We start from the raw sequence: 23,503 nt of genomic DNA on the forward strand, positions 1-23,503 counted from the left end.
GGATCCCTCTTCCCAAAGTCACTCAGAAGTCACCTCCTGGGCTGCTATCTCCCCTTTCCTCCATGCTGCTCCCCTCATCCCTGCACTGTGAGGGCAGCTGCCCCCCACCCCCTTTCTCCTGGCCACAAACAGGCTTGCCTCCAGGCTACATGGCTGTTGGAGACATCTGTCCGGTAAGTGGGCTCTGCCTGTAGCCCAGGGGCTGCTGGGAAGCAGGGATGAGCTCACGCTCAGGAAAGTGCTGCGCACACTGCCTGGCTCCCCACACAGGCCAGCATCGCATCGACTGCTCCACAAATGCATTTCAGTGGGATCAGAGGTCTGCCTGCTGCTCCCCAGCCCCCCCCAGTTACTGGCACTGGACAGACGGGGAGAGATGGGAGGGGAGTTCCTCTTACAGGAAGCCCTTTGGTTTCAAGCCGGCCTCTGCCCCTTGGCTGGTACTGAACATGCACCTGGGAGGGGCCATCCACCTGCTGTGAAACAAGCCTCTTCTGAGGCCTAGCCAGGCCCACATAGCCCTCTATCAAGCATCAGGAAAGGCAGGGGGTGGGGGTGGGGGGCTGGGGCAGTTGGTAAGAGATAGGCAGTAGGAAGCCCAGGACAGGGGGCCCGGCCCAGGCTGTTCCTTTGGACTCAGCTTCATGCTTGTGATCTGGAAATCAGCCTTGAAGTCAGTGAGGGCCCAACATGGAAGAGCCTCATCTAGATAGTTACACAGGCCACCCCATCCTGCTCTCACTCCTTTCTAGGCCTGCAGTTACAGAACCCCATGTGCCTGGGCCCAAATCCAAACTCAGCTCCTCCTTATACTCATTATCCCCACATATGACTCTTCCTTCCAGTATCCTCAGTGCCCAGGTCTGGGATGTGGCTTAGCTATAGAGTGCTGGCCTTACATGCATGAAGCCCTGGGTTCAATTCCTCAGCACCACATAAACAGAAAAGACTGGAAGTGGTGCTGTGGCTCCAGTAGTAGAGTGCTAGCCTTGAGCAAAAGAAGCTCAAAGACAGTGCTAGGCCCTTAGTTCAAGCCTTAGGACTGGCAGAAAAAAAAAAAAAAGAATCCTCAGTGTCCCTTCATGCCCACTGAAGACACCCATACCCCCCTCCGAGCTCATCCCAGACCCCTTCTCCCTGCCCCATGCCCAATCATAGACCCTATGCCTTTTTTCACCATATTCCCCTCCTCCACATCCAGACCCCCTGCTCCTACCTTGCCATCCCCAGTCTAGTTCTCATTTCAATCATTGTGTATATACCCAACCTGTGTCCTCTTGGTCCTTGGAGTCTCTGTTCCTTGATAGCCAGGCCCTATTCCCAACATCAGGGACCAGTGGGCTGGAGCCAGCTGCAGCCCTGTCCTTAGGGCCAGTGCCAGGGTAAATCTAAGGAAGAGGCAGGAGGTCTAAGGCAGCCAGGGTGCTGAGGGTTGTCAAGTAGACTAAGGGAGAATGGTCCTCGGGAACACCTCTTGGTAACTCCCCTAGTCAGAGACCCTAAGCCACACCAAGTGTTCCCATGTCCTTGTGACCCACCTTACTCTGCCAGCCTGTGAATCATCTAAAGAAAGGATTGGGGGACCAAAGTATCAGAGCCCAGATGGATAACTGGCAATCCTCAGCAATCTTATGCTGGTTGATCTAATTTTAAGGCTTGTTCTTGTACGTTGTACTTCATTTCTTTCCTACTAATTCTTTTTTATTTGTATTTAATTAATTAATTGATTGATTTTTTTTTTTTGCCAGTCCTGGGGCTTGAACTCAGGACCTGAGTACTGTCCCTGGCTTCTTTTTTGCTCAAGGCTAGCACTCTACCACTTGAGCCACAGCGCCACTTCCGGCTCACTCTGTATATGTGGTGCTAAGGAATTGAACCCAGGGCTTCAAGTATACGAGGTAAGCACTCTATCACTAGGCCATATTCCCAACCCATATAGATTTTTTTTTGATGGAGACAAAATTATACACCAAGAATTGACCCTTTTAAAGTATATTCACAGGGATATGTAACCAAAAGCATTTGATTAGCATTTCTCCAGCCCCCAAACTCAAAATGAATCCCCATCCCTATGTATAGTCACTGTGTCTCCTCTCCATCCCCTGGTTCCCAGAAATTCACTTCTTGTCTCTCAGTTCTTCTGTTCTGGACTTCATATGCTGTGGCCTTTGTGTTCATTTCTCTTGCTGAGCATGTTGTCCTCTACATGGTATGTTAGAATCTGCTCCTGTTCATGGATATATAGTGTTCCATAGCACCTGGATGGGCATTTGCTGCCCACCTTTTGCATCTATTTTTCCTAGTGGGTATAAGATGGGATCACCATGGCTTTGATTTCTTCTTCTTTCTTTGTTTCTTTTCTTTTTTTCTTTTTTGGTGCTGGGGCTTGAACTCAGGCCTGGGCATTGTCCTTGAGCTTTTGTGTTCAAGCCTCCTACGAAGCTAGGTATGAGCCACTGACACCTGGTAATGGCTTTGATTTTGGTCCCTTTTTTTGCTTGTCACACTCCCTGTCTTGCAATGCTTGGGGTTTCCCTCTGGCCAGGTGGACATGAGACTGTGCTGTTTGTGCTGGGGACTGATCCTGGGGGCCCCAGTGGTGGCAAGGAGTGTCCAAATCTAGACCTAAGAGCCCCAATGTGGCTGGGTGCCAGTGGCTCATATCTGTAATCCTAAATACTCAGGAGCCTGAGATCTGAGGATTGAGGTTCAAAGCCAACACAAGCAGGAAGTCTGTGAGACTCTTATCTCCAATTAACCATTGGAACTGGTGCTGTGTTTCAAGTGGTAGAGTGCTAGCCTTAAGCTGAAGTGCTCAGGGACAGGACTCAGGCCCAGAGTTCAAGCCCCATGACTGACCAAAAAAAAAGAGCCCCAGAGTGCAGGTGGTTTCCCTGTGGCCTTGACAAGATGGCTAGGGTCTCTGTCCCATTCCTGAGTCCTCCCTGGAAGAGATCCTGCTGACCCAGGCATCATAGGTATATCCCCCCCCCCAACCCCTGGACTTTGGGCTTGAACTCAGAGCCTGGGCTCTGTTCCTGAGCTTTTCTGTTCAAGGCTAGCATTGGACCACTTTGAGCCACAGCTTCACTTCTGATTTTCTGGTAGTTTATTGGAGGGGAGAGTCTCATGGAGTTTACTGTCCAGGCTGGCTTTGAATCCTGATCTTCAGCCTCCTGAGTAGCTAGGATTACAGGTGTGAACCTCCAGTGCCCAGCTTCCTTAGCTTTTACTACTCAAGCTGGTGCTCTACCATTTGAGACACATCTCTACTTCCAGACTTTTGGTGTTTAATTAGAAGTAAGTCTCTGATATCAGATCTCAGCCTCCTGAGTAGCTAGGACTGCAGGCCCGAGCCACCTGGGCCTCACAGACTTGATCAGCTTTTTCTGCACAAGGTTAGTGTTCCACCACTTGAACCACACTTCCACTTCTGGCTTTTTTACTAATTGGAGGTAAGAGTCTCTCAGATTTGTCTGCCCAGGCTGACTTCAAACTGGGATCTTCAGATCTCAGCCTCCTGAATAATTAGGATTAGGATTACAGGCATGAGCTACTGCTGGTATCCAGGTCCCTTTTCCCTCTATTCCCCCCATTTTTTAATCAGTCTCATTGTGTAGCCCAGGCTGGCCTGGAACTGGAAATTCTCCTGCCTCAACATCTTAAGTGCTGAGATTATAAGTGTGACCACCACATGCCCAGCTTACTCTTTGCCATCTTACAGAGATGGGGCTGTGGTTTCCAGGTGCCCTCAAGACTGTAATCATATGGGAACCCCACCTCTGTGCTGCATCATTAATGACCCACAGGTAGGAGTGCTCTCTCATCCTCCATCCCTAGTGGCTCTGGGGTCTTCCAGACACCCTAGCTCCTTGGAGGCACCAGTGGCCTCAAGGTAAGGAGTCAGGAGGACACAGAACCCTTGGGTGCCTGTGGACTGTGGGCCAAAGTCCCTGTTGACTGGGCAGAGGCGTTTTCCTGGTGCCAGTTCTTGGCTCAGTGACAGAAGCCATGCTGTCTCCTTTCACATTCTACCAAGGCAGAAGCCCTTTCCCATGGGGCCCTGGCTCCTGAGGGGCAGGAGCTGTGGTTTGAAGGAGGCTACAGACTTTGCCCTGCCCTCTCCAAGCTCAGTCTGGGAGCAGCAATGACCAGGCCTCACAATGGCCCTAGGATTCCTGTCCTGTGTCCTGACCACCACTCAAGAGTGTTCCCAGGAAAGGGCTTGGGGTAGGATGGACTGGGCAGGAGTGGAGAGGCCCTCCCAGGTGGGTGGGACTCTCTTTTGTGTGTGTGTGTGTGTGCCAGTCCTGGGGCTTGAACTCATGGCTTGAGCACTGTCCCTGAGCTTTTCTCAAGGCTAGTGTTCTACCACTTGAGCCACAGCTCCACTTCTGCCTTTTCTGGTAATTAATTGGAAATAATAGTCTTGGACTTTTTTTGTCCAGCCTAACTTCAAACCGAAATCCTCATATCTCAGTCTCCTGGGTAGCTAAGATTACAGGTGTTAAATCCTGACCTGGGTGGGACTTTTGTTGAAGGGTGGAGGAGCTGGGTGTGTAGAGGTGTAGCCTGGGCCTCAGTTCCTCAGGGCCAAGCCTTTCCTAGTCAACTGGTGTGAGGGACCCAGGGCCACTTATTCCTGCCATGCCTGATGGAACAGAGCCTAGTGTCTCAGCACTCCAGAGAAACCGAGGCTGTGCCCACTGTGGCTTCTGCCCTTGAATGCCCCAGAAAAGCTGAGCTGGGCCAGTGGGGCCGGCAGGGTGCGCCCGGGCCGGGCTGCATTGTTGACAGCCATCTGTGGCTAGATTACGCCCCATACAGTAATTCTCCTCGGCTCTGCCAGTAATTGCCCTGACTTACCAGGCAGGCATCATTTCCTGAAAGTCAGCCCGCCTTAGAGGAAGTAGGCGCAGCGAGGCCAGGCCGGTGACTAACCCAACATGCAAATGCAGCTGGTCTGAGCTGTGCTGCCTCTGTCCTGTCCCGTCCCATCCCCACCTACCCAATGCTGGGGCTACTGGGGCTGCTGTAGCTGTGGTCATGAGGGAGGCGCTCCTGGGCGGCTCTTCCAGGGGGACCCGTGCGGTGGCCGGCACAGCCCCCTCACACCCCAGCCATGTCCCAGCTGCGATTCTGGCTGCAGTTTGCTGCTCTCAATAAGGTAAGGCTCTGGCCCCTAGGGGAGTGAGGTGGGAGCCAGACAGCAATTTGGAGGCAGGAGACCCCCACCCCCACCCCCACCAGAGTTGTAGGATGGGACCCAACAGGGCAGGCCACCTGTGGGAGTGAGAAGCTTAACCCTGTAGGCTCCCACAGGCCCCCAGCCGGGCTCTCTCCTTTTTTGGAAGTGACAGTGAATCTTGCCAGAATTTTCTGAGCCAGCAATTTGGTATAAAGTTCCTGGGTCTGGGAAACAGTGGGGAAAACAGAGCCAAGTGTGGAAGGGGCCTTCCCAGTCACCACCAGGACGGGTCCTGAGTACAGGGGCCAGCCCAGGCTCTGCCTTGACCCTCGGCCCCTGCCAGGCACCTGGTGACCCCCCTCTCCAAGCCACTCATGGGATTTTTTATCAGAACCTGTTTGCAGACTAGATTGGACATGGCTTAAGGTTAGCACTGGTTGGACAGGCAGAGCTGAATCCCAGTCCTTCCTAAGGTGCCCTGAATTTGGCATAGATGGGGTCTATACCTGGGGAGGGGGTGTCATTTCTAGGCTGAGGTCTCTGGTGGGGGTGACTTAGGAGACTCAGAGCTAGATCCTGCCCCACCCCCACCAGGACTCCTCACCCCAGATCCCTCCTTTCTGGAGAGCTGTGGGGAGGAGCCTCTGTGCCCCGTTTGAAAGCGGTGTTAGTGGAGGCCCAGAGTCCCAGGGAAGTGCTCCAGGCTCCCGATGTGAGGTGGGCTGGGCAGAGTCCAGCTCTCTCCAGCATCTGGCCAAGGGCTGGTGGCTGAGGATTAGGAGGATGGGAAGTGGCTGGTGTGGGTCCCTGTGGAGGTCAGCTAATGGCTGCCTGGAGTCTAATCTGGGTGGGGGTTGAGGGTCTGCTTTTGTCCCCATTTCAGGCATTCACCTGGAAGTGAGGCCAAGCATGGGGTGGGGCCTGGTAGATCCCTGAGAGCCCCCTCCCTCCAGGACCTGGCAGGGTGTCCTGCTCTGGTTTGAGACAGGATGATAAGGGATGGGGGCTACAGGGGACAACTTAGAGACTTCAATGAAGTCCTTCATACAACTGAATGTGTACAAGTTTCAGACTCTAGAAAAGTGGTTGGGAGGGTGCAGAGTTCTTGTACCCACCCCAGCCGCCCCTCATTTACAGCTTGCCCAGTGCCTTTTTGGTCTGCATTGATAGCCTACCCAACTTTTTCAGTTATGTCCTTTGCCTGCCCCGCACCCCTTCTACCCTAACCACCCCCTTCACCACACCTACTCGGACTCCCCAGCTCGAGCCAATTCCCAGACATTCTTGCTTTCTCCCTAGGCAGTGACAAGAGAATAAGTCAGGGGGTCTTCAGGGTACCCCTTAGCTGGGCCTACAGAGTTTTCCTTGTGGTCAGATGGGATGTGGGTTAGGGGCAACCTCAGATAAGGCCCCTATCCTATGTCCTATCACTAAAACCCAGTGCTTTGGCCTTGGTCTCTGGTGTGGGGACCCCTCCACGCCAGAGCCTAGGAGGATAATGCTTCCTGTTTGGCCAATACCCCCCTACCCCAAATCCTGCTTAGTATATGATTAGGGCATGTTAAGAAGGGAGTTGTTTTTTGTTTGTTTGTTTGTTTTTTGTCAGTCATGGGACTTGAACTCAGGCCTGGGTGCTGTCCCTGAGCTTTTCTGCTCAAGGCTAGTGCTCTGTCACTTTGAGCCACAGTTCCACCTCCACTTTTCTGGCGGCTAATTGGAGATAAGAGTTTCATGGACTTGACTGCCTGGCTGGGCTGGCTTTGAATGGAAATCCTCAGATTTCAGCCTCCTAAGTAGCTAGGATAGGATTGCAGGCGTGGGCCACCAGCTTCCAGCTTGAGAAAGGATCTTTATCTGTGTTACCTTGTCACATTGTCCTTGAATCGGGGACCACCCTGGTACTATGCCCTTGCTTGGGCTGGGGCTACTGTGTGATTGGGAGTTGGGGGACACAGTCTGCCACGTACCCTAGCCACACTCCAGTTTCCTAGGGATGGGCTTGGCTCAAAAAAAAGGCTTGGGCAGTAGAACCTCAGTTTCTCCCAAACAAACTCACGGTTGCTGAGTTGCTGGGTTGAGTCAGTAGGTACTGGACACCCTGCCCCTTCTTTCTCCTCCCTTTTGCCCTGAGGCTCCTGGGCTTTTCTTTACCTTCTAGCCCCAGCCCACACCTCTAAGAGTGGGAAGGGGCCAGTGTTCTGTTCACAAGCACCTGCCTGCTCACTTTCTCCCCAGACCCTTCTCCAGAGCTGAGGTAAGGGTCTCAGACCTGGGAGGGTCCATCCCAGACAAGGCTGAGGACGACAGGGTGAGGAGAGCCTACCTCCTCTGTTGGGTGTCGCTATCAGATCCGGCCCCTTGTATGTGAAATGGTTTGTGCTTCACCCCAGGAATAAAGCACTTTCTCCTGGGGCTACTTGAGCACTGGCAGCACCTCTGCTGTGAGCAACTGTGGGCCCTTCAATGTGAGAGACTAATCAAGCTCTGAGCCTTGTGCCAGCTAACCTTGCCCCTCAGAGTGTACAGTGCTGGCAGCTGGGTCACCCTGTACTTGATGATTTCTGACAGGACTTGGAGCTGCACCAGCTGTAAGTAGTCCTCAGGAGGATGCAGGCTGGGCCCTGGCTTGATCCCTCTTCCACCCCTCAGTGAGACTAGGGAGGCCTAACCTGCATCTCTGGAGGAGGGGGCTGATGCTGGGATTGACCTCCAGAGCAGCACAGAGCCTTGGGGAAGATAATCACTTGAGACCCCCACTCTCTCTCAGGAATAGAAATCCCAGGAGAGCCAAGTCCCAAAAACTCGGCCTCAGCCTGGAGGGAGGGGGCGGGAGCACAGGGTGAGGGAGGGACACTGCCCTCCCTGGAGGAGCTGGCCCAGCTGTGTTCTATGGCCTAGAACCTGTTGGCAATCTGAGCCTCCAGAGTCTGTGTGCCCCGGTCACTCTGTCCTCTCTTTCCCCCAGGAGGAAAGAAGGATAGCTTAAGCCAGGACAACTAGGAGTGTTTGGTCCCCAGGGCACAGAGCCAGTTTTCCCAGGTGACAGGGTGCCTGCAAGGGGTCAGGCAGTCTGCTCATAGTCACCTCCAGTGCACTCTGAAGCTCTCTCCTGCCCACTGACAAAGCCAGACACTTCACTAAGGTCTGTAAGTGGCACATGGGGGTCTGATACTTCCAACAGCAGCTTGCCCTCCCTCCTGGGTGTGGCTTTGGCTAATTCATCTGGGCCAGGTGCTCCCAAGGAAACACTTCCGGGGCACCAGAAGCAAAAGTCAGTATGACTGGGCCCTCTGGCCACAGGGAGAGCAATGCTGGGCTGGGGGTACCTGGCTAGGGATGCTCCCCATCCTTGGCTGAGTTGTGCACAGATGTTGGAGATGGCACTGGGCCCACATCCTGGTCCTCAGGGACACTGCCCTGGACTCAGGTTCCTTTTTGGAAAAAAAAAGGGGGGGCGGGGATGCCGAGCAGCATGGGTACCCCTCACCTACAGGGCCCTGGCAAGCCTGGGTTGGGGTACACTCCCCATGTGTCACACAGATGCTGGATGCCTGCACAAGACAGCATGTTGGGCTGGCTGGAGGAAGGATTTATGGGAGTACCAATTGTGGTCAGGCCTACATGAGAGACTGCAGTGACCCCTCCGCCCACCATTGGTGCTCTAAAATAGGTTTAGAGAGCACACCATACTGGTAGCCTGTAATCCTAGCTACTCAAGAGGCTGAGATCCAGTGGATTATAGTTCAAATCCAGCCTAGGCAGAAAAGGTCCTAACACTACTTCTCCAAAATAACCAAGCAAAAGTAGGACTAGAAATGTGCCTCAAGTGGTAGAGCACCAGCTGAGCAAGCAAGCTGAGCAAGTTCAAGGCCCTGAGTGCAAACTCCTGTACCCAGGAAAAATAGTCGCAAACCTTAGGTTTATAAATGATACATATACTGAGTGCTAGAGGCTCACATCTATAATCCTAGCTACTCAGAAGGCTGAGATCTGAGGATTAAGATTTTAAGCCAGCCCAGGCAGGAAAGTTTATGAGACTTATCTCCAATTAACCACCAAAAAGCCAGAAATGGAGCTGTGAATCAAGTGGTAGAGCACCAGCCTTGGGCAAAAGAGTTCAAGGACAGTGCCTAGATCTTGAGTTCAAGCCCCAGGACCAAAACACACACACACACACACACACACACACAACCAAAACACACACACACACACACACACACACACACACACACCTACCTGACAATGCTAGGTTGCAGAACAATTTAAAGTGTACGTTGTGATGGCTTTTTATACAACCATCATCTTTAGGACATTCTGTCACCTCAAAAGGAAACTCATCCCCATAAGCAGTGACCCCCTTTCCCTTCTCCATCCACCATGAGTCCACTACCTATCTCTGGATTCACCTGTTCTGGCTTTTTCTTGTCAATGAAGTCACATACTATGGGGCTTCTCTCACTAAGCACAGTATAGCAAGGGTCAGAGCTTCATCCTGTTCATGGCTGTGTGATGTTCCAGTGTGGATGGGACCACATTTGTTGTTGTTGTTTCAGTAGTGGGGCTTGCATTCAGTGCCTGAGAGCTGCCCTTTAGCTTTTTCACTCAGGGCTGGTGTTCTACCATTGAGCTGCACTTCCACTTCTGGCTTTTTCGTGGTTATTTGGAAGTAAATATTGGATTATGTGCTTGAGTTGGCTTCAGTATGGGCTACTCACATCTCAGCCTCCTGAGTAGCTACGATTACAGGTGTGAGCCACCAGTACCTGCCTAATGCTTCTGTCTTTGTTCTAGTCAGCCTTGCGCTAGCTCTGAGCCCAGCTTGAACCTAGGCTCAAGCAGCTCTGGCGTTGTACATCCTCACCTAGGCCTGTCTTGCAGGACTCCTCATACCTCGAGGACCTCTCCAATGCCTCCATCTTCTCCTCATCCGTGGACTCCCTGTCTGATATCGTGGACACACCCGACTTCCTGCCAGCAGACAGCCTCAGCCAAGTGCCCACCATCTGGGATGTCAGCACTGCCCCAGCCACCAATGAGAAGGTCAGTGTGCCCCACACATCCCACTGCAGCTGCTTCTGTGAGAGGTGCTGAGGGAGCGAGGGTGATGGTTTTTCTCAGGCCCTTCACAGACATGGATGAGGCTGTGGGCACAGTGTCCTCTTGGGTCCTTTACAGCTCCGAGGCCAGGCCATACATAGCACACCCCCTTCAGTGGCCCCTGACCATATCCGGTGGCACTTTCTCCTTACTCTGTTCTGCAGGGTCTCAGAGGCCACAACCTGCTGGGGAAGCAGATTCACCCAGGAGAAGCAAAAAGTATTTTTAGATGCTCATCCTCCCCCTAGACTGCCCTGCCCACAGGAGACCCTAGGGCAGACACTGGCATGTTTGGGGACATTTGGTTTTTTTTTTGGGGGGGGGGTTGCCAGTCCCAGGGCTTGAACTCAGGGCCTGAGCACTGTCCTTGACTTCTTTTTGCTCAAGGCTAGTACTCTACCATTTGAGCCACGGCACCACTTCCAGCTTTTTCTGTTTATGTGGTACTGAGGAATCAAACTCAGGGTTTCATGTATATGAGGCAAGCACTTTACTACTAGGCCATATTCCTAGCCCATTTGGGGACATTTGCGTTCATCATGAGTAGGATGCTCTTGGCAGAGAGTGAGTGGAGGCCAGGGGCACTACTCAGCACTCTTCAGTGTCCAGAATCCCCCTCACAAAAAAGCAACCTAGCTCCTAATTTTAGCAATGCCAAGGGGAATTCCCAGACACCCGGGCCTTTCCTGGGACTTCTGCAAGAGAACTTTCTAGACTTTGGAAGTGTAAGTCAGTGCACTCTGTGGGTAGCCCTTCTCCCCCTGTGGATACAGAAGGGCACCTCCCCTGTGGATACAGAAGGGCACATGCTCAGGGCAGCTCTGCCCCATTGCCCACAGTCAGAAGGACTGCTGGGGGCTAGGAATGTGGCTTACTGGTAGGGTGCTTGCCTAGCATGCATGAAGCCCTGGGTTCAATTCCTCAGCACCACATAAACAGAAAAAGCCGGAAGTGGCGCTGTGGCTCAAGTGGTAGAGTGCTAGCCTTGAGCAAAAAGAAGCCAGGGACAGTGCTCAAGCTCTGAGTTCAAGCCCCAGGACTGGAAGTGGGGGGGTTGCTTCTGGGCTGGGATTGCTCTGTCACCAGTGGTTGTCAGCAGACCCCAGAGCACTGACATGGACCCTGTCTCCCCAACTTTATGGGGTGGCTCAGGTCTGTTCTCCATCTTGGGACTGGGGTCCCAAACAAAGGCAATGTCCACCCCTACCAGGGGCCCAGTTGGCCTGCAGGAGATCATGTATAGGCCTCTGTAACCCAATGCCCTGGCGCTGCCCCAGCCTGGCTGGGAATGTGACTCAATCTTCCAGGAACCCTCACTCCTTCTGTTTGGATTTTTACTAACTAAAAAAAAAAAAAAAAAAGAGCAGGAAGGCTGAGCTTGGACTTGTAATCTCACTCTGGTCTTTCTAAACATAGCTGGCCATGTTTCTAACCTGAGATGGGAGTGTTAACTATACCTTGATATAACCCCATGCTGCTTGCTGGTCCTAACCTCTGCGTAGCACGTAGGCTCCAACAGACCCCACCTAAAACCACACCTGGTCTTGGGCCATTGGGTCCTAGTGGAACTAGGATTGGAAGTCACTCTCCCCTTTAGACACTTTTTTTTTTAAGGATAAACTAGTGCTGTTGAGAATTTTTTAAGAATCACACAAGCCACGCACCAGTGGCTCATGCCAATAATTCTAGCTTCTCAGGATGGTGAAATCTGAGGATCAAGGTTTGAAGCCAGCCCAGGCAGGAAAAGTATCTAAGACTCTTATCTCCAATTAACCACCAAAAAATCCAGAAGTGGCACTGTGGCTCAAGTGATAGAGCATTAAAGTAGAGCAAAAAGCTAAGGAACAGTGACCAGGCCCAAGTTCAAGCCCCAGTAACTAGCGCGCACACACACACACACACACACACACACACACACACACACACGGCTGGGAATGTGGCTTAGTGGCAGAGTACTCGTCTAGCATGTGTGAAGTCCTGGGTTCGATTCCTCAGTACCACATACTCAGAAAAGCCAGAAGTGGCACTGTGGCTTAATTGGTAGAGTGCTGGCCTTGAGCAAAAAGAAGCTCAGGGACAGTGCCCAGGCTGAGTTCAAGCACCAGAACTGACAAAAAAAAAAATCATATAGACCCTGGCCTGGACCCCACTGTTTTGCAGCTGTGTCCTAGGTCTGCCTTGTTTAAGTGTTGTGATTCAGACAATGGCAGCCACGAGCTCCCTGGGGGCAGGCAAGGAAAGTCCCTTCCCAGTCCTGCTTACTCTGGACACCCGCCAGGGCTCAGATCCTGTGGTGGGCCATGTCCCCCCTAGTGGCACAGATTGGATGCCAGAGGTCAGGCCCCACCTGGTCACCCAGCATGCCTAGCCTCTATACCTTTCCAGCCAGCAGCCTGTTTCCTCACTGGGTTGCTGGTTTGCTGAGCTTCTGACGGGTCCCCCACAGTGGACCCACCACTGCCCTAGGGAGAACACAGGGGCAGCAGGAAGCCCCTTTGCCACTTGTCTCCATCAGTGCTGGGGCTGCCAGGGGAGAGGTGGAGGCTGCTACCAGGCTGAGGCCACAGGTGAGAGTAGCCTGCTGTCACCAACACAGTCTAGCTGGCTTCTCTCTTGTCCTCCCCTTAGACCGGAAACCCACATGACCATGTCCCCAATGCTTCTGTGGCCCCCTGCATAGCACATTCTCAGAATGACCTGCCAGCCCCAGCCAGGCTACAGTCCATCAGAGCTAGTGAGCCCTGCCCTCAGGGAGCTGGCCAAGGCCAATGTAGGGGGGTACCAACTACTGTTCTCCCCTCCAGCTGTTCCTGCCCAGTGTGCCATTTCCAAGCCTCAAGGAACCCGTGACCTCCCTCCCCAGCACTCCGCTTCTTGTCAGCTATCAGGTGAGCCTGGCCAGCCCTAAGCCCTGTAGGCTCAGGGAGGGGTCTTCAGAGCTCAGGACCTTTTAGTTTCTCAGGTCCTGTGTGGCCTACACGCGGGGATCACCCCATTTTGCAGATAAGGAAACTCAGGCCCCAGGGAAGTATCACCTGGGGGTAATGGTAGAGCTGCCTCTGTCCCTGTCAGGGCAGGACTGACCCCTGAACTTTCACCTATACATGTAGTCAGGGAACCCACCAGAGGAGGAGGAAGAGGCCGAGGAGGAGGAGGAGACTGAGGAGCTGGGCCATGCAGAGACCTACGCTGACTATGTGCCATCCAAATGTAAGTGCTCAGGCATGCAAAAGGAGCTCAGATCCCCCCATAGAGGACACCTTCCCCCCCACAGGTGCCTCCTTCCTGTCAGATCTCAGCACCGTTCTCCAAGTCCCTTGAGATCTGTTTTTCCTGTCCACAAAGCTAACCTCTGCAGATAGAGACAGGGAAGGCAACCCCAGCTTCATGATGCCTGATCTCACTCTATGCCCCTTCAGCCAAGATCGGTAAGCAGCACCCAGACCGTGTAGTGGAGACCAGCACGCTGTCCAGCGTCCCACCACCCGACATCACCTACACCTTGGCACTGCCCACCCCTGACAGTGGGGCCCTGTCTGCCCTGCAGCTGGAGGCCATAACCTATGCATGCCAGGTGACTTGCCCTTTCCCACATCCCATCCCATAAGACCCCTGAGGAAGGGTTTTCACAGGGCACCCCAACCTCTGACCATCCCCTTCTTCCATAGCAACATGAGGTCGTGCTGCCTAATGGGCAGCGCGCTGGCTTCCTCATCGGGGACGGAGCTGGTGTGGGCAAGGGCCGCACGGTGGCTGGCATCATCATGGAGAACTACCTGTGTGGCAGGAAGAAGGCCTTGTGGTGAGTGTCTGTAGTATGTCCTGGGGACAGGCGCAGGGGCATGCAGGCCGCTCCTGACCAAGCCACACCCCTTCCCAGGTTCAGTGTCTCAAATGACCTCAAGTACGATGCAGAGCGCGACCTACGAGACATAGAGGCCCCAGGCATCGCTGTGCATGCACTGAACAAGGTAGGTAGGGCCAAGCCAGGCTGGAAGGGGGGGGCATGGGTGTCTGGGTTCTGTCCAAACCTAGGAGCCCCAAATATGTCCCCACACCTTTTCCTGTCCACAGATCAAGTACGGTGACAACACTACCTCAGAGGGCGTCCTCTTCGCTACCTACTCTGCCCTGATCGGGGAGAGCCAGGCAGGTGGGCAGCACCGCACCCGCTTGCGGCAGATCCTCCAGTGGTGCGGGGAGGCCTTCGATGGCGTTGTATCCTACATGGGCAGGGTAGAGGTGGAGAGAGCATAGCACAGAGGGGCAGAGTCGACTCCTCTGGAGACACTCCTTCTGTGCTATTCTAGCAGGCTCCATGGTGACCACAGACATGGTGGCAGTTTGGGATCATGCCTGGGAGGTGGTGACCACTGTGGACCCCTGAAGGCAGGAAGGTGCCAGTGTGGACAGAGTTCCCTCATTCCTCTGGCTCTAGTGGCAGGCTGCTGCCCATCCTGGATATGTAGCATGCAGTCTGTGCCCATGGAGGCTGTTAGGAACAAGGGCCCACAGGTCACCACTGTGACCAGAAGCTGGGCCACAGTGCTTGGCCACCAATCCTTCCATATTCTTTTTTGCAACTTTATGAATAAGCTTTGTCTTCTCTACACAATGAGAAAAATTAAATGGCTCATTTCCTTCCTGGTGACCAGGCTACTTAAGACCACTAGACTTCAGGCATACTCTTTTTTTCTTTTTCTTTTTCTCTCCATCCTGGGGCTGAACTTTGGGCCTGGGCACTGTTCCTGAGCTCTTTAGCTCAAGGCTAGTGCTCTACCACTTCGAGTCACAGCACCACTTCCCATTTTCTGGTGGTTAATTGGAGATAAAAGTCTCATAGACTTCCTTCCCAGTCTGGCTTTGAACCATGATCCTCAGATCTCAGCCTCCTGAGTAGCTAGGAGTATAGGCATGAGCCACCGGCGCCCAGCTTCCAGGCCAACTCTTATCACATCTTATTATCCAGGTGACCGAAGACTGGTCTCACAGGCAGTAGTAGGACCCTGTTGTCTTCTTTACCTTCTTCCCCTGCTGACCCGAGGTTTGGTGTCTGTGGCAGATGAAGGTTACATGGGCTGGGAATATGGCCTAGTGGCAAGAGTGCTTGCCTTGTATACATGAGGCCCTGGGTTCAATTCCTCAGCACCACATATACAGAAAATGGCCAGAAGTGGCGCTGTGGCAGGGACAGTGCTCAGGCCCTGAGTTCACGGCCTAGAACTGGCCAAAAAAAGAGCAGGTTACACAAGGGCTTGGAAATCTCTGTCCCTACTTGCCCTTCTTACCTGCAGGAGAGATCCGGCCAGGCAATGTAGCAGTAACATCGAGTGACATCCTTGGCAAGAAATGCATTCAGATTTTCAATCTGTTTTCCCACTTCTCCTTGACTAGCTCTGTGTGTGTGTGTGTGTGTGTGTGTGTGTGTGTGTGTGTGTGTGTGTGTGTGTGTGTCTGTAACTGTTTTCTTTTTAAAATATTAAGAATATCTTTGAAACTGGTAGCTCTGCCCTGTAATCCTATCTGTAACTACTCAGGAGGCTGAGATATGAGGATTACAATTTGAAACCAGGCAGGAAAGTCTGTGAGACTCTTATTTCCAAAAACATACCCAAAAAAGCCAGAGTGTAGCTCTGGTTTGAGTGGTAGAGTGCTAGCTTTGATCAAAAGGAGTTCAGGGACATAAGCCCTGAGTTCAAGCCCCCTGACTGGAACCAAAAAAGAAAAGAAAAAAAGAATGTCTTCAGTTTTTTTCTTTAATAATATTATTTTTCCCTCCAAGGCAGGGTCTTACTCTGTATACTAGGCTGGCCTCAAACTCACAGTCCTCGTGCCTCAGCTTCCTGAGTGCTGGGATTACAAGTGTATGCTGCACTACTACCCCCAGCTCTGAGCATCCATTTTCTACCTCCCTGGTGATTTCACCTTGCAAGACTGTTGAGATGGGCACAGCCTGCTCATAGCCAGAATCCCCCTGCTTTATGCTTCTTAGTATGTGTGTCTACATTAATGGGTTCTTTCGTTTTTGAGTTTCTTTTTTTTTTTGGCCAGTCCTGGGCCTTGGTCTCAGGGCCTGAGCACCATCCCTGGCTTCTTCCCGCTCAAGGCTATCACTCTGCCACCTGAGCCACAGCGCTCCTTCTGGCCGTTTTCCATATATGTGGCGCTGGGGAATCGAACTGAGAGCTTCATGTGTAGGAGGCAAGCACTCTTGCCACTAGGCCATATTCCCAGCCCTAGTTTTTTTTTTTTTTTTTTTTTTTGGCCAGTCCTGGGCCTTGGACTCCGGGCCTGAGCACTGTCCCTGGCTTCTTCCCGCTCAAGGCTAGCACTCTGCCACTTGAGCCACAGCGCCGCTTCTGGCCGTTTTCTGTATATGTGGTGCTGGGGAATCAAACCTAGGGCCTCGTGTATCCGAGGCAGGCACTCTTGCCACTAGGCTATATCCCCAGCCCTAGTTTTTTTTTTTTTTTTGGCCAGTCCTCGGCCTTGGACTCAGGGCCTGAGCACTGTCCCTGGTTTCCTTTTTGCTCAAGGCTAGCACTCTGCCACTTGAGCCACAGTGCCACTTCTGGCCGTTTTCTGTATATGTGGTGCTGGGGAATCGAACCCAGGGCCTCATGTATACGAGGCAAGCTCTCTTGCCACTAGGCCATATCCCCAGCCCCCCAGCCCTAGTTTTTGAGTTTCTGTAGGGCTGGGGATAGAACCCTGGGCCTCCACAGATCCTAAGCAATCCCACTAACCCCTAAGCCTCCTGGCCACAGTGCCACCATCCTAAACACTGGATGCATTACATGACACAAAGCAGTTATGGTGTGGGCCTCATGCCACTAGGTGAGGTGTCCCTTCCACGGTTGACAGGCATCCCTGGGCATGACTTGGGGAATTCCAAATACTCTAGGACATTGGACTCAGATTGCCCACCATCCTTCTAGAATATTCCTTAACCCACACTTAACCCAGATCGTGTTTGACGAGTGCCACAAAGCCAAGAATGCCAGCTCTACCAAGATGGGCAAGGCTGTCCTGGACCTGCAGAACAAGCTGCCCCTGGCCAGGGTGGTCTACGCCAGCGCCACAGGTGGGGATAGCATGGGTAGGGTGGACTCACCGGACCATGTGTGGACCATCAGTTATGGGTGGTCTGCCTTGATCTGGGAGTAGGGACATCCTGAAAGACATGTAAAACCCATGAATCAGCACCCTACTTCTCAATGTCTGGGGGCAAAACAGCATCCCACCTAGCCTCAAAGCTCCCTCCACCTGGCTGGGCTAGATTGACAGCAGCTTCTCACACTCACCACTAGGTGCCTCTGAGCCACGGAACATGATCTATATGAGCCGCCTGGGCATCTGGGGTGAGGGCACACCCTTCCGCACCTTCGAGGAGTTCCTGCATGCCATTGAGAAGAGGTAAGCCCTTTCCCAGCCCGGCAGCCTCAAGTCACACATCTCAGGCTCCGCTGGCATTCACAAGAATATTAAAACACTCAGAACATCCTTTCTCTGCCCAGGGTTTCCTATCAACAGGGGGAGGGGCTCTCCACTGCCTGACCCTGGGGCTCTAAGTGGCCTTTCTTGTACCCTGTGCTGGCCCCTGCCTGGCCAAGGTTCACTCATTCTGCCCCATGATATAGCCACAAGGCCTTTCCATGTGCTGCCTAGTCTCTGTGCAGCCAGCTCTTTCTTGCCCAATTTGGAATAGCTTCCCCCTTGGAGGGAGCCAGTGCTAGTTACAGAGGCCCATGCCCATTTGCAGGGGTGTGGGTGCCATGGAGATTGTGGCCATGGATATGAAGGTCAGCGGGATGTACATAGCACGTCAGCTCAGCTTCTCTGGAGTCACCTTCCGCATTGAGGAAATCCCACTGCCCCCTGCCTTTGAACACGTCTACAACCGAGCAGCCCTGCTGGTAAGCAAGGGGGGGATATTTGGGCATAGAGATGAGGATCTGGCCACAGGGACTTCTGGGCATTTCCCCTGGGTCTCTGTGTCACTTGGAATCAAGCCTGTCAACCCCTGGTATCTTGTCCTCTAGAATGACAAGGTTTTTGTCGAATTCTCAAGGTAGGAAGCAGCCCTGTTCTGGTGGAGACATTTTTGTTTTGTTTTGTGCTAGTACTTGGGTTTGAACACAGGATCTGGTACTTTACTTAGCTTTTTCGCTCAAGGCTGATATTCTGTTACTTGAGCACTTGAGCTAAAGCTCCACCTCCATTGGTTTTTGTTTTTGTTTTTGTTTTTTTTGGTCCTGGGGCTTGAACTCAGGTCCTGGGTGCTGTCTTGACCTTCTGCTCAAGTCTGGCAGTCTACCAAAGGAGCTACAGCTCTACTTTTGGCTTTTATGGTAGTTTATTGGAGATAAGAGTCTTATAACTTTCCTGTCCAGGCTGGCTTCCAACTGTGATCCTCAGATCTCAGCCTCCTGAATAGCAATGAATACAGGTGTGAGCCACCTGTGCCCAGCTCACTTCCAACTTTTTAGAGGTTAGTTGGAAACAAGAGTCTCAGACTTTCCTGTCTAGGCAAGCTTGGAACTGCAATCCTCAGATCTCATCTAGGATTACAGGTATAATCCACCAGCACCTGGCTCTGGTGAAGACTCTTGTGGGGGCCTAACACCTTCATCCTGCTCTGCGTCAGGGATATGGGTGATTGATCCTGTGGGCGTTGACAGATCCCAACCCCTACTTCCCAGTATTCCCCCGTGCTTTGACCTGAGAAGGGATTCAAAGCTGCTGGCTGTGTGGCTATGTTGACTCTCCACAGCATTATTCTTTCCAGATGCATTCCTGTTTCTTTTTTTCTTTTGTGCAGCTCTGGGGCACTGCCCCTGAACTTTTGGGCTCAAGGCTAGCACTCTACCATTTGAGCCACAGCTCCACTTCAGCTGTTTCTGTTTCTTACACTGTGAAACCCACTGTCTAACATGTCGATGAGTAGACTGAGGTCTGGGCACATAGCTCAGGTGAGGGCTTGCTTAGTGTACAAAGTCTTGGGCTCCATCCCCAACACCAAAAGAAAAAAAAGCCAGGTACTAATGGCTCACACCTGTAAGCTACTCAGGAGGCTGAGATCTGAGGATTAGTTCAAAGCCAGCCCAGGCAGGAAAGTCCATGACATCCTTATCGCCAGTTAACTACTAAAAAAAAAAAAAGAGAGAGAGAGAGAAAGCTACAAGTAGAGTTGTGGCTCAAGTGATAGAGTGCTAGCTTTGAGAGAAAAAAAAAAAGCACAAGGACAAAGCCTAGGCCCTGATGGGCACCGAGAGAGAGACAGAAAGACACACACACACACACACACACACACACACACACACGCACCAGTGGCTTATGCCTGTAATCTTAGCTACTCAGGAGGCTGAGATCTGAAGATCGAGGTTTGAAGCTGACCTGGGCAAGAAAATCAATGAGACTCTTACCTCTGATTAATGGCCAAAAAAGTTATGGTTCAGGAGGTAGAATGCTAGCCTTGAGTAAAAAAAAAGCTCAGGGACAAGGCCCAGGCCCAGAGTTCAAGCCCTAGGACTGGCACAAAAAAAGGAAGTGGGAGGGGACAGGAATAAAGGAAGGAAGGAAGATGGGAGAGAGAGAAGAAAAAAGAAAGTCTGTAAGACTCTGACCTACAGTTAACTACCAAAAAGCCATAGATGGAGCTGTGGCTTAAGTAGGAGAGCACCAGCCTTGAGCTAAGGGACAGTGTACAGGCTGAGTTCAAGCTCTAGTACTGACACAAAAACAAATAAAAAGTATTAGATCCCACAAAAGCAGATTCTGCAGACAGTGCTGTCCCTTTTAGAAGAACTGAATCATTTCTACCTCAGCTTTTCCCCTACCCTGTGTTTAGTTTACTTTATTTTTCTGTATTACCAATGGAGCCCAGGGACTGGTACATGTTAAACAGGTGCTTTTGCGTGTGCATGTGTGTGTGTATGTGTGTGTGTACACACGCATGTGCCAGCTAGTTCTTCATCAAGAAGTCTCAAACGTCTCCTTTCCCAGCTGGCCTCAAACCTTGATTCCAGTAATCAGCCTCCCGAGTAGCTAGGAGCAAGGTGTAAGGAACCGGGGCTAGCTGTGTTGGTTTTCATGTTCTCACTGTGCAGATATAAACAGGGGCCCTGCTCCATTTGCCCTGGGTGCCTCCTGCACAGGGTTTGATGGGGGATAATCAGGCCCTGTGGGAAGGGAAGCCAGGCAGCCAGGTGGAAACTCAGCTGGCACTTGTTGTTGCAGTGGGCAGAGGCGCTGGGTGTGTTCCAGCAGGCAGCGGACTGGATCGGCCTGGAGTCACGCAAGTCCCTCTGGGGCCAGTTCTGGTCAGCCCACCAGCGCTTCTTCAAGTACCTATGCATCGCTGCCAAGGTGCGCCGGCTGGTGGAGCTAGCCCGCGAAGAACTGGCCCGTGACAAGGTGAGCAGGCCGGGCATCCACAGCAAGCAGTAGCCAGGCTAAAGGAGGATGGGGGGTACCCAGCACCACAGATCCATCTTATGCACTGCATGCATGGGTTGGGACATTGAGATTGTGGCCATGGGTGGGCAAGATGGCTTTCCACACACAGGAAACTTGCAATTGCCTGTCACTGGGTAGTCTGGGACCCCCCCACACACACACACATACACACACCTGGAGGAGATGCATGAGCACATTAGAGCATGGGTGGAACCTTGTTAGTCACACTGGACCCCAGCTCAGAGCCACCCCATCTCCAGTGCGTGGTCATCGGGCTGCAGTCCACGGGTGAAGCACGGACCCGGGAGGTGTTGGATGAAAACGAGGGGCGGCTCGACTGCTTTGTCTCTGCTGCTGAGTGAGTGATGGGGGCTTGTATTGGGGGGGAGGGCAAGGACATCCAGGGCAATTGCCCCTTCATGGCGAGACCTGACAGGTCTCAGTTTCCTGTGGTCCTATCTGTGGCCTAGCCTTGCCCATTAGCCCTCCCCACACCCAGCCCCAGCAGCCGAGAGTGGACACCCAGGGGCCTTATGCCAAATGCCAGCCATAATCCTCAGAGGCCAACTTGGCTTTTAAAGTCAAGGAAAGTGAATGGCATGTGCCCTGGCTTCAGCAGGACATGGGGGTGCATCAGGCAGGTTCCTGGGGTCTCAGAAGGAGCCTCTGGCCACCTAACCCTGCATTGAGTAGTGCCTCTTCAACAGAACCCCATGGGTTTCCAGAACTGGCCCTTGTGGACCCCAAATCCCCCAACTCCACTAGCCATCCCTACTGAAAGTCCCAACCACCTTCCTGCCTTTTCCTCAGTACCTAGAGCCCTTCAACCCCTCTCTTACCCCACCCTCAACCTGAATTCCCAGGCAGTCATGTCTGGCCTTGCCCTGGAGGCCTCATGATGGCAGGTGGAGGAGAGCTGCTAGTCACCCCTCCTGCCCTGTCTGCTGTATCCATACTACACCTCTGTGGTGGCAGAGCCACCAGCGTCCCACTCTCCCTCCCGCTCCTCGGCCCAGTCCTGGCGAGTCATAGGCACCCGCAGGCCCCAGATCCAGCTCCCATGGCCCTGCATACATGGTCTTCTGAGCGGAGCCCGAACTCTGCTTCTCCCTTGCAGAGGCGTCTTCCTGTCCCTGATCCAGAAGCACTTTCCTTCCACCAGAAGGAAGCGGGACCGAGGAGGGGGCAGTAAGAGGAAACGTAAGAGCCTCCCCCAGCTCAGGCCTCTGCTATCACCTGTGCCCGCTGCACTGCCTCTGCTTTCTGTGCCTGTTGCCAGCTGCTGGTGGCACCCCACTCCTACCCTTGCTCCAGAGCCTGCTAAGGCTGCATACTAGCTCAGCTTGCTCTGCACCATACAGCTGGGGTTCTGCCAACAGTGGTGATGGTCTCTATTCGAGGATGGCTGCTTCAGACAGGAGCACTCAGAGGCATCAGATACATGCTGCTGGGTACTGCCAGGATGCCACGGCTGGTCCCCAGCACCAGCTACATGCCCAGCCTCTAGCCTCACCACTAGGAAAGCCAGCAAGAATCTCCAGGCTCCTATACACATCCTGAGCTTCTCAGATGAAAGCCAGTCCTGTATATACCTGCTGCATGAGCTGAGCTGTGCACCAGTAAGCTCCCACTGGGGTGTGTGACCCACCATCCTCTCAGCTCACCAGCGGAAGCCAGGCTCCAAGTAACTCAGAAACAAGCCAAGTGACTCACCCAGGCCACACAGCAAGGCATGAGAGGCTCTTCAGCTCCAGAGACACCACCACCCCTCCACCCCCACCTCCACCGCCCGTGACTCCTTGCACCCCTCCCACTTTCCACAAATTAGGCCTCCAGGGCAGTACCGTGTGCTATCCCCAGACTGCTGTCCATGGACGGGGCCCTGGATATATCCAGTGACCAACCCATGAGGCAGATGGAACCCAGAGCTGCCTGGGTCAGGGAGGATAAGGGACATGGACATTCAGGTTGTCCCCTTCCTCCTCACCCTGCCCAGGGCCAGAGCGAAGCCCTAGGGAAGCAGCCAAAAGCTGCTTGCACAGACACTCTGCATCCACACCAGACAGAGCCCAGCCTGGACACAGCACATGGCAGTCTCCCCAGAAGCTTCTCTCCAGCTAGGGAGCTGCGCCTTCTCCCCACCACCCAGCTCAGCATCCACGGCTTCTCTCTGTCAGCTGCCTTAGCTCTGCCTGTTTGCTCCTCTGTTCCCCCCCATCTTGTCTGATGTATGACCTTGGGCTTTTGCTCACAGGGCGGCTGCGGGGCCGCGGTGCCAAGGTCCCCAAGCTGGCATTGGAGGCAGGCGTGATCCGCATCAGTGATGACAGCAGCACTGAGTCGGACCCTGGCCTGGACAGTGACTTCAACTCCTCCCCAGAGTCCCTGGTGGATGATGATGTGGTCATTGTGGATGCCACTGGGCTCCCTGTGGATGACCGAGGTGAGTGAAGCCAAGTCACCACGCTGGTCTCCTCTGCGCACTGAGGGCTCAGTGGAAATGAAGGGCAGAGGCGGAGTGGGATCCTGCAGCCACAGCTGCTCAGGGGCGGGAGCAGGGTCCTTCAGCCACTCAGGGGCGAGACAGGTGTCTCCCAGCTGCTCAGAGGTGGAGTTACTTTCAGAATCAAACACTTTGGGCCCTGGTGCAGTGCACTTGTGGCCAGCTGGGCTCAGGGGAAACAGGCCCAGCAGAGCAGTTTCCAGCATCCTTGGGCCTCCATTCCCCAGCTGGCCTTTAAGCCACCATAGCTCCCTGCA

The 23,503-nt window shown here is 53.2% G+C and overlaps 1 protein-coding gene and 1 long non-coding RNA gene across 5 annotated transcripts in view; one reads left to right on the top strand and one right to left on the bottom strand.

Moving 5' to 3' along the window:
* Sbno2 (strawberry notch homolog 2) overlaps nucleotides 1-23,503 on the top strand; it is a 71,965-nt gene that overhangs the window by 41,902 nt on the left and 6,560 nt on the right. For 3 of the 4 annotated variants that reach the window (XM_048341798.1, XM_048341799.1, XM_048341797.1), the window contains 14 exons: nucleotides 10,067-10,228; nucleotides 13,090-13,173; nucleotides 13,396-13,495; nucleotides 13,705-13,859; nucleotides 13,954-14,087; nucleotides 14,166-14,256; nucleotides 14,360-14,503; nucleotides 17,252-17,369; nucleotides 17,596-17,701; nucleotides 18,048-18,201; nucleotides 20,525-20,701; nucleotides 21,004-21,101; nucleotides 21,861-21,943; nucleotides 22,998-23,186. In XM_048341798.1, coding sequence (XP_048197755.1) covers nucleotides 10,067-10,228; nucleotides 13,090-13,173; nucleotides 13,396-13,495; nucleotides 13,705-13,859; nucleotides 13,954-14,087; nucleotides 14,166-14,256; nucleotides 14,360-14,503; nucleotides 17,252-17,369; nucleotides 17,596-17,701; nucleotides 18,048-18,201; nucleotides 20,525-20,701; nucleotides 21,004-21,101; nucleotides 21,861-21,943; nucleotides 22,998-23,186 — 1,795 coding nt within the window. Of the gene's footprint in view, nucleotides 1-4,405; nucleotides 5,168-10,066; nucleotides 10,229-13,089; nucleotides 13,174-13,395; nucleotides 13,496-13,704; nucleotides 13,860-13,953; nucleotides 14,088-14,165; nucleotides 14,257-14,359; nucleotides 14,504-17,251; nucleotides 17,370-17,595; nucleotides 17,702-18,047; nucleotides 18,202-20,524; nucleotides 20,702-21,003; nucleotides 21,102-21,860; nucleotides 21,944-22,997; nucleotides 23,187-23,503 lie in introns of those variants that run through there. The other variant, XM_048341800.1, reaches the window with a different exon arrangement.
* On the bottom strand, nucleotides 605-12,253 carry LOC125348521. Its single transcript, XR_007210384.1, has 3 exons — nucleotides 12,212-12,253; nucleotides 3,205-3,217; nucleotides 605-849 (listed from the first exon to the last, which is right to left on the bottom strand). It is a non-coding gene; the product is annotated as an uncharacterized LOC125348521 (long non-coding RNA).

The sequence above is a fragment of the Perognathus longimembris genome, chromosome 3 (assembly GCF_023159225.1).
Source record: "Perognathus longimembris pacificus isolate PPM17 chromosome 3, ASM2315922v1, whole genome shotgun sequence".
NCBI lineage: Eukaryota > Metazoa > Chordata > Mammalia > Rodentia > Heteromyidae > Perognathus > Perognathus longimembris.